General features: G+C 37.7%; 1 protein-coding gene across 1 annotated transcript in view; it reads right to left on the bottom strand.

The window, feature by feature from the left end:
• The window catches only part of TSG101 (tumor susceptibility 101), a 42,983-nt gene that overhangs the window by 5,114 nt on the left and 18,450 nt on the right, over window positions 1-19,419 (bottom strand). Inside the window, exons 6-7 of the mRNA XM_040255693.1 lie at window positions 16,137-16,203; window positions 13,445-13,536 (exon numbers count right to left, since the gene is read on the bottom strand). Coding sequence (XP_040111627.1) covers window positions 13,445-13,536; window positions 16,137-16,203 — 159 coding nt within the window. The remainder of the gene's footprint in view (window positions 1-13,444; window positions 13,537-16,136; window positions 16,204-19,419) is intronic.

The following is a 19,419-nucleotide window of genomic DNA, read 5'->3' as shown; positions in this document are numbered from 1 at the left end:
TCTACGGTTCTGTTCTCCCCCTTTTTTGGTTTCTATCACAGAAGAACTGCTTTCCTGTGACTTGGGTTCTATTCTTCTTGCAAGTGAAAATGAGCACAGACAGCACCTCCCATGGCCAGGCTTCCCTGAGGAGTGTCCTCTGTCCATCTGTGCTAAGGACGCTGCATGTGTGCGGTAAAAACAAGAGCCCACCATCAGACTCTCCTGCTAGGTCTCCCTCTCTCCTCTTAGGAACGTTCCGCTAAGAAGCGCCCAAACAGCACCCATACCTCCAGCATTTACAAAGAGGCAATTAATACTTTTGATTATTACCACATAAATCCATATATGCTTTTCAGAATTTACTTCCAATTTTATAAAAGTATGTCAGTTTATTATTTCACATTTCTGAGAAGCAAAACTATTAACTTTCAGATGTGTGCTTTGGAATTCAGAGTTGTAAAGCCAGAGGGTAACTTGAGGTCTTATTTTTCACATCCCTGACCTCTTAATACCTGACTCTTCCAAAGCGTTCTCATCAATTTACCAGTTACTGTATCATCTCTGGGCTCATTCCCCTCAAGTTTTCCCAAAATCTTCCTCAGTGACCACCTCTCTATTCACATCCTCTTTTACAGACACCCGGATGACTCTTAGCAACCTCCCCGAATTCACCAATTCATATCTCCACTCATTCCTTCTCGTACCTTTGACCTCTTGCTTCTTCCACTCCTGTTTCCCATGAGTATCTCCCCTCAGTCCTAACTCCTTGCCCATCTCTTGGTCCTGAACACAGGCTGCCTGCCACGACAGCCTCTCATTTTGTCAGATCACCAGGCATCTTCCAAAGGCCTTGTCTGCCATAACCTAAACCAAAACCTTGATCCTTTGGATTCTTTCCTAAAGCCCTAAGCCCTCTTTAACCATCTTCTCATAAAATAAAAAACAAAAACAAAAGTCCTCAGAACATGTTCAAAGACTGAAACTACCAGATGGGAGTCTTCCACTCTCTTCTCCCATTCTGCTTTGGAACAAGAATCCTAATCCTTTAATTATGTGCCTGACTCCTCACTATTCAAAAGCACTCACTTCCCTTTCTCAGGAAAACAACCTACTTTCCTCTCAGTAGGACTTAAAGATTTAGCTGTTTTAGACAAAACATTTTTGACATAAATTGATGTCAATCTCCCAAGACAATAGAAATAAAAATGAAAATAAGCAAATGGGACCTAATCAAACTTACAAGCTTTCGCACAGCAAAAGAAATCATAAACCAAATGGAAAGACAACCCACAGAATGAGAGAAAATATTTGCAAATGATGCATGCGACATGGGCTTAAATTTCCAAAATACACAAATAGCTCATCCACCTTGACAACAAAAAAACAATCCAACTGAAAGATGGGCAGAAGACCTAAGTAGACACTTCTCCAAAGAAGAATACAGATGGGCAATAGGCACACAAAATGATGCTCAACATCGCTAATTATTATAGAGAAATGAAAAAACTACAATGAGGTATCACCCCACACCAGTCACGTTAAAAAGTCTACAAATTACAAATGCTAGAGAGGGTATGCAGAAAATGGAAACCTCCTACACAGTTGGTGGGAGTGTAAGTTGGTGTAGCCACTGTGGAAAACAGCTTGGAGGTTCCTCAGAAAACTAAAACTAGAATTACCATATGATCCAGCAATTCCACTCCTGGGCGTATGCCTAGAAAAAAATTATAGCTAAAAAAAGACATGTACCCCAATGCTCACAGCAGCACACTCCCAACAGTTAAGGCATGGAGACAACCTAAATGCCCATCAAGGTGAGTGGATAAAGAGGATACGGTATATATATACAACAGTACCAGTCAGCCACAAAAGAACAAAATCATGCCATCTGCAGCAACATGGACGCAATGAGAGATTCACATGAAAGAAGTCAGAAAGAAAAGACAAACACCACACGGTAGCACTTATGTCTAACACGTGGCACAGATGAACCTATCCATGAGACACAAGCAGTGACACAGAGAGCAGGCTGGGGGCTGCCAAGGAGGCAGTGGGAGAGAGAGGGCGAGAGTGTGGAGTCAGCAGACAAACTGGGGAGGTCCTACTGTACAGCACAGGGGAGTGTATTCAATGTCCTGTGACAGAGCACAGTGGAAAAGAAAACGAAAAGCAACGTGTGTATACACACGTATAACAGTCATTCTGCTGTACGGTAGCAACTGACCTTATAAACCAACCATACTTCAATTTTTAAAAAAGACTAAAAAAAAAAGACTTTGTTTGGACAGGATTTATGCCAAATCAAAATCTCTAGTTTTTCACATTGCACTAATTTATTTAAGTCCTAAGTGATAGAAAAAAAGGGTACAACAGTTTAGAATTTTGTGCTTAAAAGGTGATTTACAAAATAATGACTAGTAGAGATGGTATTTCACTAAGCCCTCATTTTATGATAGATGCATCAACAATAGGAATTTTAAAACTTTTTTCTGAAAGAACTTTCTTATTACGCCCATCTGAAATGTTACTATGATTCCTGTGAGACACAACAAAACTATTCCCAGCGATTAGGAACCCAAATGATATGAATATGGTCAGGCATTCAAACGTGAGGTCAATCACATGCCGTCAAAGTGTCCCACTCATCTGTGCAGAGATGATCGGAACTAGTACAAACCTGAGGGTCTTCTTATAACTAGTCTCGATGTTTTACGCACAAACACATCAACAAACTTTGCTAAAATTATTACATGAAAATGGATCAAGTTATACTGATGCTAAATTTTCAAATCCCAATTAAAAAAATTTAAGTCCTGGAATTTATATTGTTTCTTTTATAAAATACATTAGGGCAAATGAAATGCTACCATACAGGACCAAGTCCTTCCAAATAAGTTTCCAGCTAAAGCCACTAACATTCAAAACGGAAAGGAAGCTGAGGCAGCAGTCACTTGGCTTTCAACAAAGGTCACAGTTCATCCGAGGAGCCTAGAAATGCCAAGTCTAGACCTAGTCCTCTCCCTTATCACACACAGACATGTTCAGTATATCTGAACATTTTAACATCTATCTACTTTCTAAATAGAAGAAATGAATTGTAATTAAGTTATGAAATGTGAACGCCAAGAGAAAAGCCCAGATTAAAGTTCAAAATTAAATGAATCATGACACTTAAAGAGATTGTTTATGGAGGGTAGGAGGGAGGCTCTGGAGGGAGGGGATATATATATACAGTGATGACTGATACATGAGGTATAGCAGAAACCAGCACAATGTAGAGCGATTATCCTATTAAAAATGAAAAATAATAAAATACATTAAAAAAGAGATTGTTTATATAAACAAGTAATAAGAAAGTTTGGTAGAAAATTCTTTTCTTCTTCCTGATCACTTTTCAAAAAATCTTTTTTTCTTCTCAAATATCTTAAGAGAAATTTTAATTTCTGTTGTAATGAGCCTTGGATTAATAAGAGTTTGTGGCAAACTGCCAAACCTCAAGTCCCTACACATTGACCTTTACTCATGCAGAATCAGATTTCAGAAGTGCCCTTCTACAACTCCAGATTAGCAGCAATTTAAAAGGTAACACAGATTTTGAGAAACAATCCTAAACAAAACTTCATTTAAATGTCAGATAGGATTCAATCACTAACCTTAATCCTTAAGAAGTGAGATTATTTTTCTAGTATTAGGAAACCAATACTCTACTCAGTGAATCTGATAATTCAATCAATAATTTGGGCCAGTAAAGTGCACTTTCTGATTTAGAACCATTTTTTAAACATTTAAAGATAATCAGTTTTATTTATCTCCTAACAATACTTACTGATGATCACTACTTCCTACAACTCAAAAAGAAACTCACTAGAGAAAGAATCCATAGTAACCCCAAAGAAAAATACAAAATAACTAGTAACTTTTCTGACCTCACATCTAACCAGCAAAAGTGAGTCATTTGCCCCCCCAGCATTTTTACTTCTGATGTTACCTGCTCAAGACTCACATAATCACCTTCAGTAATAATGGCATTTGTGCTACAGAGCAAATTACAGAGCCTAAGCAATCTGAAACAGAAGCTTAATGACCAACTACTCAGAAACTAGGTCAAGTGGACCCTGGGGATCACCAGATCAAGCCCATATTAGTTCCTTTTATAATAAAAACAAAAAAACCAGGTTGCTCTGAAACAGAAACATTTCAAACAACTATACAAGCAAAGTCATTCTGATTTATGCTATTAAACACAAATCAAGCAAATTCATTAAGCTGCGTATAAAGGGCTTTTTATTTATAGTCTATGAACAAGTAAGCTTCTGATACTACTGGCCAGGCTCTGGGCAGGACATGGAACTTTCTCCCAAAGAAATCAGGGGACCTTAATTTTTTAAAAAATCTTTTAAATACTAGTAGAGCAATACTCTAAAGTTTCCATAACCACAACCAATGAGAAAAAAGGAAAACATGAGCAGGTGAACACTTCTTGAAAATTAACACACAGCAGAAAAAAAAGACTTAAATTAATTTACATAACAGTTCAACAGACCTTATTAAAATAGGATACCAAAGTAGTAACTATTAAAAAAAAAATGCTGCTACTATCATAATAATGAAAGATGTTACTAGCAAGGTTTAAGCACAAAGGCCAATTAATCTGAGGGACAGATTCCATCTTTAAAAAAATGGGTCAGAATCAGTCATTCCTTAAGATTATTTTGTGGAAGAGCACAATTAAAAAATTCTATAATAAGAACAAAACCAGAGGTATCGTGCTCCATGATTTCAAACTATACTACAAAGCTTTTCAGTAATCTAAACACTATGGTGCTGGGATAAAAACAGATTAATGGGACACAACAGACAGCCCAGAAATAAACCTACACTCACATGGTCAATTGATCTCTGACAAAGGAGGCAAGAATACAGAATGGGAAAAACCCTCTTCAGTAAGTGGTTTCGGAAAGACTGGACAGCTTCATGTAAAAGAATCAAACTGAACTACTTTCTCACACTATATACAAAAATAAACTCAAAATAAATTAAGCTTAAATGTTTTTAAGACCTGAAACAAGACTCCTAGAAGAAAACACAGGCAATACTAGGGATGAAACATACAACATGATTAATGTAATTAACTGCTATATAGGAAAGCTGTTAAGAGTAAATCCTAAAGAGTTCTTATTTTTTTAGTATTTTTTTCCTTAAAGTATTTTTTTCCCTTTATATCTATAGGAGATGACAGATGTTCAATGAACTTACTGTGGTAATCACTACATGATGTATGTAAGTCAAATCATTATGCTGTACATTTTAAACTTATACAGTACTATATGTCAATTATATCTAAATACAACTAACTGTAAGAAAGAAACTTTAAAAAAAAAAAGAAAACATAGGCAGTATACTCTGTTTGACACTGGTCTTCACATTTTTTTGGATATGCTTCCTCAGGTAAGGGAACCTAAAGGAAAAAAAAAGCACCCCCCCCACAAAAAAAAACCCAAGCGATAAAAAAACAACAAATGGGACTACATCAAACTAAAAAAAGCTTTTGATTAGCAAGAACTATCAACAAAATGAAAAGGCGCCCTACTGAACGGAAGAAGATACCTGCAAATGATATATCTGATAAGGGGTTAAGATCCAAAATATACAAAGAACTCATTCAACTCAGGATCAAAAAAGACAACCTGATAAAAAACGGGCAGAGGACATCCAGATGCCGTGACAAGTTCAACACCACTGACCATCAGGGCACTGCAATCAAAGCCAGAGTCAGAATGCCTGTTACCAAAAGGAGAATGGGTGCTGGTGAGGATGCGGAGCAAAGGGGACCCTCATAATCACAAACTGGTGCATCCACCTCAGAAAACAGTATGGAGGTTCCTCAAAGAAAGTGAAACTAAAACCACCACGTGACACAGCAATGCCACTGCTGGGTATTTGTCCGAAAAAAACAAAACCAATGATTCAAAAAGATATATGCACCCCTACGTATTGTAGCATCCTTTACAATAGTCAAGATATGGAAGCAACCTCAGCATCCATCAACAGACGAATGGATACCCCTCTTCAGCACATGTGACCACCTCCTGTGTCCTCACACAGGTCCAGGCCACCATCTCAGACCTGGATTCCTTTAATGGCCTCTTCAAGGAGGCCACCGTTCCCTCCCAGGGTCTCGCACAGAGGTATCTGTTGGAACATCAATCAGATCAGATCACTCCTCTGCTCAAAGCCTGCCCATGGCTCCCCAGCTCACACAGAGGAAAAGCCACAGGCCTCGCCCTGACCCACAAGGACTTAGCTGAGCTAGGTCTGTTTCCTCTCCGACCCCATATCCCCACACACCTTTAATTCACACCACTGGCCTCGCTGCTGTTCCTTGAACCAGAAACATACTCCCACCTCAAAGTATAAGGTATAGAAGCCTTTTTCCAGGCTTGGAGAGAACTCTTCAAGCAGAGGTAACAGCAGTGAATAGATCTCCAGATCACCATACAAGCAAGCAGAGCACAGATGGGGCTGAAACAGCAAACCAGTGTGTTTGCTGCTCAAGGGGCTGCAGGAGGCCAGTGGTGTAAGCAAGGTGGATGCAAAGGAGGTGAGAAGAGAAGGCAGTCCTCCCCCTCCAGGTCTTCCTGTGCCCCTCTTCAATTTGAATGTTTCTAGGTAGCATGTGTCTCCACCTGGCACACTGCCTATTTTCTGTAAGTTTGTTTCCTGTCTTCCCTCACTGGAATGCAAACTCCATGAAGGCAGTAAGTTACTTTGTGTTGTTCCCAGTGGGGTTCTTACTCCTGGTGTGCAGCAAACACTCAGTAATTATACACTAAATGACCTCATTAATAAACAAATAAATGAAAAAAAACAAGGGCTTCCCTTGTGGCTCAGCTGGTAAAGAATCCTCCTGCAGTGCAGGAGACCTGGGTTCGATCCCTGGGTTGGGAAGATCCCCTGGAGAAGGGAAAGGCTACCCACTACAGTATTCTGGTCTGGAGAATTCCATGGACTCTATAGTCCACAGGGTCGCAAACAGCTGGACACAACTGAGCAACTTTCATTTCACTTCAACTGAAAAAACAGATGAATAGATAAAGAAAAGGTGGTATGTGTATGCATGCGTGTGTTTGATGTACTGACAGTACACCCTCTAATGACCTTCATAAAAGAGCCGGTATGTCGACCGACTTTCTTCACATGTATATTCAAACACGCGGAGGTGTCACTGAGCGGCACCACACTTTTCTGGGTACCACATGGGACCACACTTCAGTAACATTCTTGAACACTCGCTTGATACATCTTAAATCTTTCTTAACTTGGACTATAATATCCAACAACTTCATCACTCCCAGACTGCCACCTGGGTGCACCACCAGCGCACCGGAGTCTGACAGAGAGAGAGTGCTACACATGAATCAAGGTAGAAGTGACTGGTCCCACATCACGCCACTCTTTGCTACCCAACAGTTTGGCCTTCTCCATGGGAATGCCCTGCTGGGGACCAAAGCTTTTCAAGGTGCCTGTTTTTCAGCCCTGAAAACATACAAATGACCACATATTCATACCTGTTCCTGCATTTTTCTGGGATCTGCTATTAGAACAAACAAATACTAATGCTGTCTCCTAAACTTATTCTTTATAATTTGGTGATGGTCAAGTAGTTTTAAGCCTTTAAGATCAGAGTTCAACTTCTCTTATAGTCTTGGCAATGCCAACTTGGTGAAAGTTATATGCCCAGTCCTAACAAAAATGTTTGAGTCTTAAGAAATATATACTTGAATCTGAAAAAAACAAATTAAAAATTTTAAGTTTTTTTAGATATCAAGGAAAGTTCACCTTCCTTCTGATGCTTTGTTAATAAATAATGGGCAGAAAAATCTCAGGAAAACCATCCAAATTCCTCATCTTTCCCCACTGATCTTCCAGTAGAAAATGTTTTTCATAGTCAAGTGCAAAGATGACATCCAAAAAATAAACCTGATCTTACAAGAACTTCAAGGAAGAATTTAAGTTACAGATCATAACTTTTCCCTCATTAAATAATATAAATGTATTAAAATATCACTACAGTTGCCCAGACATGATAGAAAAGCACCATCAAAAGGCTTTTCATTATTCAACAGCTGCTGTCACTGCTTAGTCAACGCCCTCTGCTGCTGCTGCTAAGTTGCTTCAGTCGTGTCCGACTCTATGAGACCCCATAGATGGTAGCCCACCTGGAGAAGGAAATGGCAACCCACTCTAGTGTTCTTGCCTGGAGAATCCCAGGGACGGGGGAGCCTGGTGGGCTGCCGTCTATGGGGTCGCATACAGTCGGACACGACTGAAGCGACTTAGCAGCAGCAGCAGCAGCCCACCAGGCTCCCCCGTCCCTGGGATTCTCCAGGCAAGAACACTGGAGTGGGTTGCCATTTCCTTCTCCAATGCATGAAAGTGAGAAGTTAAAATGAAGTCGCTTAGTCATGTCTGACCCTTAGCGACCCCATGGACTGCAGCCTACCAGGCTCCTCCGTCCATGGGAGTGAGCCAAGAGTACTAGAGTGGGCTGCCACTTCCTTCTCCGAGCCAATGCCCTGAGTGACCATCAATCTCATGAATGCAGTTTTAAAGGTCAGGTTAGGCCAGAAGCTGTCTGAGAGGTAACAAAAATATAAAATGAGATGACAGAACAAATTCTCTTAGTTTCTTTTAAGTGGTGTTCAAAATCTACATGGAATGGAGTCAGAAAGAGCTGTTCTAAGTCCCAAGATCTGCATCAATCCTCAGTCTTCTGCATTATTTCAGAAGAGACTGCTATACAGAATGTAATCTTGCTCTTCCAGTAAGCAGCCTAACTAAGGTGATGTGCTATTCACCAAAAATGATGTGCTGTTCACTTGACCCAGAAAACCCCACAAAATCCAGCAAACCAAGAAGTTCAAATCTTCATGTTCACCTTAAGAACACTTGTGAAACTGCCCAAGCCATTAAGGGTATGCATATCCAAAAAGCCACCAAGTATCTGAAGGGTGTCACTCTACAGAAGCGACGTGTGCCATTCTGTCGTCACAATGGTGGAGTCGGTAGGTGCACACAGGCCAAACACTGGGGCTGGATGCAGGATTGACGGCCCAGAAAGAGTGCTGGATTTTTACTGCACATGCTCAAAAATGCAGAGAGTAAAGCTGAACTGAAGGGCTTAGATGTAGATTCTCTGCTCACTGAGCACATCCAGGTGAACAAAGCCCCCAAAATGCAGGGCAGGACTTACAGAGCTCACAGTGGGATCAAGCAGTACCTGAGCTCTCCCTGCCACACTGAGATGATCCTAAGTGAAAAAGAACAGACTGTTCCAAAACCAGAAGAGGAGGTTGCACGGAAGAAAAAGATATCCCAGAAGAAACGAAGAAACAAAAACTTACAGTCTGGGAATAAATGTCGCCCAAAAAAAAAGCAGATAAAAGTGTTGGTTGCATTAAAAAAAAAAAAAGTAATCTCTATCAATTCATTTTAAGTGGTTCTTTTACTTCAATATTGTTCAATATTGTACAAGCATCCACACTAATAATAAGGTACGAGTTAATTAATGATGCCTTGAAACAAGTCTTTGTTTTACATCATAAGAGCAAATCTTTAAACTGTCAAGTTCCACAAAAGATAAATAAACACATCAACTCTTTCTCATGCCTAAATAGTACAAAAATAATAGCACAAATCCTGATGACCACTGGCAGACTGAGAAAATACTACTTGTGAACTCTAATATTTAAATGACACGTTTATGTTTCTGCTTTCCTTTATGACAATCTTGAAGTGCAAGAGTGTTTTTCACAATATACTACTAAAATATGATGAAAAAAAAATCAAGTAGACAAGCAACAAAGGGTAGAAAAGCAACATACATTAAAGGATATTCTAGATAATCATAGAATGATAATTTGTTTCTAGACTTTCTAAGAAAGTACTCTTAGAAATACAATAAAATATTGCTTTGATAATTTGTTCTAAAAACAAACATTAGATTTGATTCAAAATATACCATTTTCCCCATATTCCTATTTCTTGTTATATGGGTGTCATTTATTCTAAGCTATAAAATGCTTCATACCTATTGCATTGAAATAGGTTAACATAAAAGATCTTTGGAAACTTAGGTTCTCTACAAATCAGATACCATCATCTCAATGAGAAATACAGGTTATCAAACAGCACTATTAATTTATTGATCATGCCTGAGCCAAAATGGAGAACTGTACAGGAATCAGTACGTTTTGCTTATTGGAGTAAAGACCTTCCATCATCAGGTTTCTAACCCAAGCACTTAAATTACATTGTAGGACTTCCCTGGTGCTAAAGGGATCTGCCTGCCAATGCAGAGGATACAGGTTTGATCCCTGGTCCAAGAAGAGTCCACATGCTGCAGAGCAACTAAGCCAGTGCGTCACAACTACTGCACCTGTGCTCTAGAGCCTGTAAGCTCAACTTCTGAGCCCACGTGCCACGACCACTGCAGCCTGTGCGCTCAAGCCTGTATTCCACAAGAAGCCACAGCAGTGAGAAGCCAGTGGCCACAACGAACAGCAGCCCCCGCTCACCACAACTAGACAAAGCCTACACACAGTAATTAAGACCCAGCACAGTCAAAAATAGAGAAATGAAATTACACTTTCAAAAAGAAAAAAGACCTGTATTACAGAAGGATGAGACAGACGGATGAGAATATTTTTAAAAAACAAAACCAATATCACTAGAATCTCAATAATTAGAACATATCAATGACAAAAACAACTGAAGAGAACACTTTTGCTGGGAGGGAGGGATATTTACAACAGATATCAGGATGGTTACAATCTATCAGAAAATATAATATAAAAGTAAACTTCACAAGAATCTATTGGGTTGGCCAAAAAGATCATTCAGATTTTCCCATGTTATAGAAAAACCTGTATGAACTTTCTAGATGTTCCACATATTTGTATACGTGTGCAGGGTGGTGGTGAGAATAGATTGGTCAGGGTAGGCCTGACTACTCCTTGCAAAGGAAATAGGCAGTGGACAAATCCTAAAATGAAAGAGTAGGAGATGAGTAGGAGATGAAGTCAGAAACAATGGGAAGGAAATCAGGATCATAAAGGGCCTTCTAAGCCTCAGAAATGTGGAATGAATTCTGAGTGAAACAGCAAAACCTTGGAAGGTTTTGAGTAGAGAAGTGATATAATTTATTTATCTTTTAATAGGCTCATTCTAGCTGTTATGCTAAAAACAGATGTAGGGGCTAAGGACAGAAGAAGGCTTCTGAAGTAAATCAGATGAGAGAATGGTACCTTGGATCAGTATTGGATATGATCAGATTCTAGATATATTTTGAAAATAACAGGTTCCTGATGAAAAATCAAGGATGATGCCAAAATCAGAGTATTAAGTAGGCATCATGGAGGTGATACCTTCAAGGATCACAGCCTTGTCGTGGCAAAGGGGCCTGTATAACTCATTGAAGCTATGTGCCATGCTGTGCAGGGCCACCTAAGACAGATGGATCACAGTAAAGAGTTCTGACGAATCGTGGTCCAATGGAGGAAGCATTCTCGACACGAAAACCCCATAAACAGTATGAAAAAGACAAAACAGATATGACACCAGAAAATGAGCCCCCCAGGTTGGAAGGTGTCCAATATGCTTCTGGGGTAGAGAAGAGGGCAATTATTAACTCCATGAAAGAATGAAGCAGATGGGCCAAAGCGGAAACAACGCTCAGTTGTGGATGTGTCTGGTGGTGAAAGTAAAGTCCAAAGCTGTAAAGAACAATACTGCATAGGAACCTGGAATGTTAGGTCCATGAATCAAGGTAAATGGGAGGTGGTCAAACAGGAGATGCCAAGAGTTAACATCAACATTTTAGGAATCAGTGAACTAAAATGGATGAGAACCGGCAAATTTAATTCAGATGACCATTATATCTACTACCACAGGAAAGAATCCCTTAGAAGAAATGGAGTAGCCCTCATGATCAACAGAAGAGTCCAAAATGCAGTACTTAGGTGCAATCTCAAAAACAACAAAAGGATCCTGGTTTGTTTCCAAGGCAACCAATTAACATTAATGGTTTAATGTTGGACAGTAATCCAAGTCTATACCCCAACCACTAATGCCAAAGAGAGTTGGCAGAGAGAGTGCCTGAAAAACAATGGAAGGAGATTCATAACATTGCTGTACAGGAGACAGTGACCAAAATCATCCCAAAGAAAAAGAAAAGCAAGAAGGCAAAGTGATTGTCTGAGGAGGCTTTACAAATAGCTGAGGAAAGAGGAGAAGTGAAAGGCAAGGGAGAAAGGGAAAAATATTTACAACTGAATGCAGAGTTCTCAAGAATAGCAAGAAGAGATGCAGACCTTCTTAAATCAACAATGCAAAGAAAGAGAGGAAAACAATAGAATGGGAAAGACCCATTCTCTTTAAGAGTAGGGAAAAGGCAAATACGGTGGTACAGGTGGTGGTAAGTCAGGAAGGGTGGTGGGAGTCTGCAGAAGTTCCTGTATCACTTTCATTTTCCCAGTTGAAGAAAATTACATTTCAGGTAACTCTACTAATAAACAACATAAAAAAGCAAGAAATATTGTTCAGAAATAGTAGGTCTTACCTGACCCACTCATATTTCCCAATGGTGCTTTCTTCTCCTAAAAATGCACATCCACCTTTACATATAACCAGGCTGGAAAACCTAAGAATCTGTTGATAGTTCAACACATACAAGGTTCACCAATAAAAACACAGGAAAAAGTGATTAAGAATCAATCAAATTTATGTCTATGCTCTGGTAGAAGGCTCATTTATGTGATGGTAAATCACTTCAAGATTTAGAGTATAGGGCACTGATAAAACTCTTTCTAGAGTTTTAGCTCTAAAAAGAAGAAAGAGTCCTCTAACAATTCTCATGTAAAAGTGAATGGGAAGAGGGTGATAAAACTGATGGTATTTAAGGGTATAAATCTGTAACAAGTAATAAACCATAGGGTTTCCCTGGTGGCTCAGTAGTGAAGAATCCGCCTGACAATGCAGGAGATGTGGATTCAACCCCTGGGTTGGGAAGATGCTCTAGGGAAATGGCAACCCACTCCAGTATTCCTGTCTGGGAAACCCCGTGGACAGAGGAGCCTGGTGGGCTTCAGTCCAAGGGGTCACAAAAGAGTCAGACATGACTTAGTGACTAATCAGCAAAAGCAGCAGCAGTAAACCACAGCGATCTAATGCATAGTGTAATGGATATAGAATGTAACAGTGTACAACAATTATGTATTTAATACTGCTATAATGCAATCACATTACAATATACAAATCTATCAAAATAACACACTGCACTCCTTAAACTTACACAACATTACATGTCAAACTTACTCAATAAAAAAGAAAAGTGAAATGTACTTTTCACAACAGGAGACTGAATTTCCTTCTGAGCAGAAACACAATTTTGAAAGGTACTTACCAACAGTGGTCACAGGAGGCTGGGAAGGGTACTGGGAACTTGTTGTGGCAGGATACTGACCACCAGGTGGGTAAGGACAGCCTGTGTAACCACTAAAGAAAAGAGCAGAAAACAGTAAATACTGTGATGGCCCAAAGAACCCCAGGAAGCTAAGCTGGATATTCTGTTGTTTTACCAGTTAATGACTTTCCAGTTTTAGAATTACAGTCATCTATTCAAGAGAAGTTCTACAGAAATTCCATTAATGACATTGGATTTAATGAAATACTCTTGCATGGCCTGGTTTTTGTTTGCTTTTTCTTGGCCCACAGCATGCAGGATCTTAGTTCCTCAATCAACTATGCCCCTTACAGTGGAAGCACAGAGTCTTAACCACTGAACTGCCAGCGAAGTCCCTTGGCCCTGGTTATTTGAGGGTCACCTTCAAAGTAGCAGAAAGCAACTTGAGTTTTTCTAAAGGCAATCCAACAATATCAGAACTGAAAGCAACAGATATTTTGTGAGAACTTTTCCATTTTTATTTCCTAGCATATAGTACTCATATTCCATGAAAGTTGCACCTTTATTCTTTTCAATTCATAATCCTGTATTTTCCTGACATATTAGAGTATTTCCTTATTCTTTGCTTTTTTTTTTTTTTGGTTTTCATATCATACCTGTGACTACATAAATAAGTTGCTGAACTTGATGACTAGTAAGTTTCCTCAGCTGTAAAACGCTATTACTGTTTGCTGCTCCCTCCATCCCTAAATGCTTTCTTTTCTTAAGGTCGTCCTCATAAATCAGTTCCTTCATTTATGAAGCCGCCTCTGAGCTCCCACCTCCAAATCAGATGTGACCTCTCCTTTAAAGCTCAGTTTATCACAGTATTTACCATTTTCTGCCTTTTCTGATATCAGAAACTCTTTCTAATAATACATGCTTGCTAGTATATATACCAAAACTGAAACAACTATTCTTGACATACTTTTTAATTTCCTTGTATACATGCTGCAGGCACTAAATAAAACTATCAAAAGATCTTAAAATTTGAAAGAGACCTTAGAGGTTATCTAGTCCAACTTTCTATAACAATAAATATTCTCATATTCACTGTTTTAAAAATACAAATTCTTGAGTCACTGACTTATTAACTCTCCTTTAGGATAAAGGGAGAAGGGAAAGAGGTTCTCAAGCTCTTTTGCCAAGACCTTTCATATGTGAAAAGATATAGATAGCAATTTGAATAAAGTTACCCTTAACTCATCAGCATGTCATGAGATTAAAAGTTACATCACACACACACACACACACCCCCATTAAATCTTTGAAAAATAGCTGCCTCAAAAAGCAACTTCTTACAAATAACCTTACAAAAGACACTTTGAAGGTTATGTAATATTAAGTGAATATGATTCACATTTCTGTCAATATTTTCAGCCTTCATTTTTATCTACGAGTCTTTTTTAAAGTGGCTTTATTGTTCAGAAGTCCATTTCCTTATTGTGCTTTTAATAATCATTCCCTATATATGTGAAGTTCATTCTAGCTTACTAGCAACTGTTGACTATAAAGGCTTCAGACAGAATTCCATTTCTGTAACTCAATCAGAAAATTAACAGCCTTAAGAAATCTAAAACTGATAACCGGTTACTGTATGTAACAACCATAGGAATCTGTCTCTCTTGTCTCTGATGGATGTTCATCTAGTCTCTGCTTACTCATCTAAAGGTAAAAGAGTATTTACTACCTTATTAAGCTAGTCCCTGAAACTAAGAAAGGCCCCCAAATAAATATGCTTGCTAAATTTAACTTATAAGAGCTAGCAAATTATATATGTACATACATATGTTTATTGATGGCAGGTGTTGAGGAAATTTGGCTGCATTTATTTGTGAGGGTTTTTTGAAGCTGAGAAGAATTGAGGATTAACATTTTGGTAATTCTTATTAATTTCTAGTAGCTGTAAATTTCTTCTAGGCACCAAGTACAGGCCTGTCTTGCATTCTAAGCTAGTCCCAAGACTACCTTGGATTCTAAGTTAACCCCAAGGAGTGGAACCTACTCCTAGATTGCCACTGAAACAGGGACACATTTAAAACGTGAGTTAATAATTATTTCTTACTGATTTTTCTCACATGTATTATTCATGGACTGATTTTACTATTAATTTACTTCTATAATATTATCATCATATGGATAATAAAGGTTGACAATAAACTGAATAAACAGTAGTCTATGAACTGAATAAGTAAATATCATGGGGACAAGAGTGACCCCCATCATATGAACTATTAATTCATTCCCTATAGTTTACAGAAAAGGTCAGTTTTTTAAAAAGGATATTAAAATATTTTTCTCCATGGCTGAAGTCATCATAATTAGTATTCCATTAATCTTTCAGCTATTTCCACAGATATACAGCATTCTCAAAAGGAAAGAAGCAAGGATTTCAAGGTCCAAAACTAATCAAGATCATCATCATTTCCCACCCCTTTCCCGTCTGTAAATAGAATAGAGCTGCATTTCCTTAGAATGGAAAAAAACTCCTGTTCAACTATGTACATACCATAAAATTCCACCAATAAACTGAGTTTTACCTTCCATTAAATTGCAACCAAATTTACTTTAATGCCTTAGTTAGCACCCATTATTTTATTCTAGATCTAACAGAATTTCTAAAACAATTATTCAAAAGATATTTTTTCATTACCTGGGATTGGGAGGGTACCCGGATGGGTATGCAGAAATCCCACTTGGCATGCCTGGCATGTAGGAAGCTAAAAATAATTTTTAACATTTTAAAATAATATGCACAGTCCTGGATATACAGGTTATTAAATAAGACTTACATCATCATCAAACCACAGCAAAATTTCATACAGGTAAAGAATTCAAATCTTGCCAAAAAAACAAACACTCCATCCATATTGGTTCTTTACTACAGCTAATAAATACCTTCAAACCACCTAATTCTGAAAGCATTAAACACGAGTCATGACAACACACATGCCAATCCCAACAAGGAGTAACTGGCCAACAGGTCAGCTCGGTTAGCTCTTTAAGCCTAAAGGAATCTACAGTCTGAGAGACAGGAGTCAATTCAGTTTGGAATTTAGAGGAAGAAGTCCAAGGTCAGCTTCTTAAAGTGACCTCTTTATTATATCTAAGGTATCTTTTGATACTTCTTACAAGATTATGTTGACCGATTAGCACAGTTGGTTTTGTTGGCTTGAGTGAAGATTTTAAAGGACTTCAGATTACTATTAAGAAGTCCTACACAAAACTTATATTCACCTAGATTAGTTAAAACAAAACAAACAAAAGCTTGGAAATACTAAGGGGGAATACTAAGGGGTTCAAAGCTAGTATGCTTAAAGAATGTTTTATATATATTTTAAAGAGAACACTAATGATATAGAAGCTAGTCAGTGGTGCCAAGAAGCTAACCAACACTGAGGAAGAAAAAGAGAATTTCAGCCTTAACTGGAATTGACTTGTCAGAATCAAATTATCCTCAGTGAAAATTTTCGCACTGAAATAATGATGAATTAGCTATTAATTCAATCAATCAATATTTTAGTGCCTTCCTATGAAAGGTATCAGATTGAAAAAAAAAAAAAGAAAAAAGACTTCCTGGCCTCAAGCTGCTTATAGTCTTATGAGATAAACAAAGGAATATCAATACAGAGGGACAAGTTGTTATGAGAGGGTGAATACAGAGTGTTATATATGGGATCATATAGGAGGTAGCTAATTTCAACACAGGATATGGTGGTAAACAAGAGTGATCGAGTAGATGAATAGTATACAAAGGCTTGAAGAGAGGCAGAACCTTCGAGAAATAAATTTTTGGAGTACATAATGCAAGTAGATGGGAAAAGCTTGCTGGGATCTGACTACAGGCTTTAAAAGTCTTTTTTTTTTTTTTCTTCTTAAAAGTCTTTATCAGAGTTGCTAAGCTTACATCTTCAAGCATCGGTGTTCATAGTTTTCTTGTTAAGATGAATCTATAAGTGTCATAAGTAAATTTTTTCTTAAGAAAAATGAAGCTAAGGATGAAGTTTAATGCTATTTCAGAAAGGGAAAACACCTTCCAAAATGTTACAACTGCTAAATCTCATAAAACATTTCTTCTTCCCGGGTCAAAACACGGTTGATCTTTATGAACATCAAAAGATGAGGCTGGCCACTATTAGGTATCAGCAACATGTACAGTCACTTACTAGTTTCTCTCCCCATGTTAGTTTCTCTCGCACACATATAAATGACATTTCACCATGATAAGCAATTTTCTCATAATTATAAGTAATTTTCTTTTTCTAAGGTTCTGCAAAGCTATTAATTTGACCAAACTCTTCAAATTTTGATTTTGGGAAACAACAAAAGTTATCTGAGTCCAAGATTGATAAAGAAGCAGATAATGAGGTGAAATAATTTCAGGGCTAGAATAAAATGGAATACAAATAAGCATAACATATATAAGGATTAAATAAGAACTAATACGAAGTGTTTAGCTGTGTCTCACAGTTACCACGGATTAAGTGTTGACTATTACTATTAAAATGAGGTTTAGCCACAGCACACTTTTTTGGTGTCACTTCTGCCTAACTCAAAAGTCATCCTAACACCAAAGATCAAAAATGTTTAAAAGATAATGATGATAATAATAACAGAAGTACATAATTTTTCAACTAGAAGATCGTATTTAAGTATGGATCCAAATTTGTGGGCTACTCCTTGATGTGTATGTGTAGGACAGAATTCAGACCTTCATTTCTTTGCAGTCATACCTAATAATAAAGAATATTATTTAAATGTATAAAAAATATTGAAAGTGTAATGGGTAGACAGTAAGTTGGTCTCTTTGAGTAATTCACATATATTAGCTCTAGACTGTTTAGTGATTTACAATGAGTGAGTACAAAATGGAACTGTAACAGTAATCTATTTAGTGAGATCTCTTTCTAGAATGCTGCACCTCCAATGCTAATACAAAACTAGAATAAATTTAGGAAAAACATGTTGCTTAGGAGACTAACTTTCTTACCTTTATCGTAAGTGGTTACTGGCTATGTTATTTGAGCAAATAAATATGAATGATGAGCTAGGAAATATTTGGCATTTCAAATTTAGATGGGCAAGATTAATCTTGTTGACTTTAATACAATCAACAGAATTTATTAAGATGAAAACAAATTTCTGGACCAAAAGAATCCCTAGAATCTACTTAATAGAAAGAGCTACAAAATGCTACAACCAAACTTTTTCTGGGAAAGTAGGGAAGGAAAAGGATTCAGGAAATTCTGTTAGATTCCCATTCAGCTTGTGAGTCAAGATGCTACTCAAGATAGAATGAATTAAAGAGGAAGAGGATAATTTTCAGCAGAAGGAAAATGAAAGTTCATGTAATCTAACTTATAAATAATTTGTTTAATTATAATATAAAACAAAATCTGTTAAAAAAAACAAACCACAGCTCAAAACACAGTAAACAGGTTTAGTAAAGTCAAAACAAGTACAACCAACTCTCAATTATCTATGGTGATTTTAAAGTATCAGTAAGAATTATTTAAAAGAAAACAACCAGAAATAATAGAGATAATGTACACCAATTAGGGGAGAATTGATACTGACTCCATTCCCCACCCCCTGGACTCAAAGTAAAATGAATTGGCTGTACTCAAGAGAAGAAAGCTGAGAGCTAGAAGGTCATTGTGTATACCCAGAATAGCTGAACATGAATGATATAGTTGATTTTAAAATTGATTATTATCTACAACACTGATCCTGGAGTTGCAAAGAAAAGGTCAGATTGCCTTTCAAGTTGTATCTGCCTCTAAATTGATCAAATAAAGCTATTCCATGGCATGCATAATTAAAAAAAAAAATTCCAGCTCTATTCCAGCATTCTTTCTCCTCCATTTTGGAATCCAGCACACCCATAGTTAGATTTCTACCCACAAATGAAAGCCCAAATGCCAGTCTTTGTTGGG

Source organism: Oryx dammah, unplaced genomic scaffold, assembly GCF_014754425.2.
Source record: "Oryx dammah isolate SB20612 unplaced genomic scaffold, SCBI_Odam_1.1 HiC_scaffold_15, whole genome shotgun sequence".
Taxonomy (NCBI): Eukaryota; Metazoa; Chordata; class Mammalia; order Artiodactyla; family Bovidae; genus Oryx; species Oryx dammah.
Note: the sequence above shows the minus strand (reverse complement) of the source record. Positions and strands in the feature narration are given on the sequence as shown.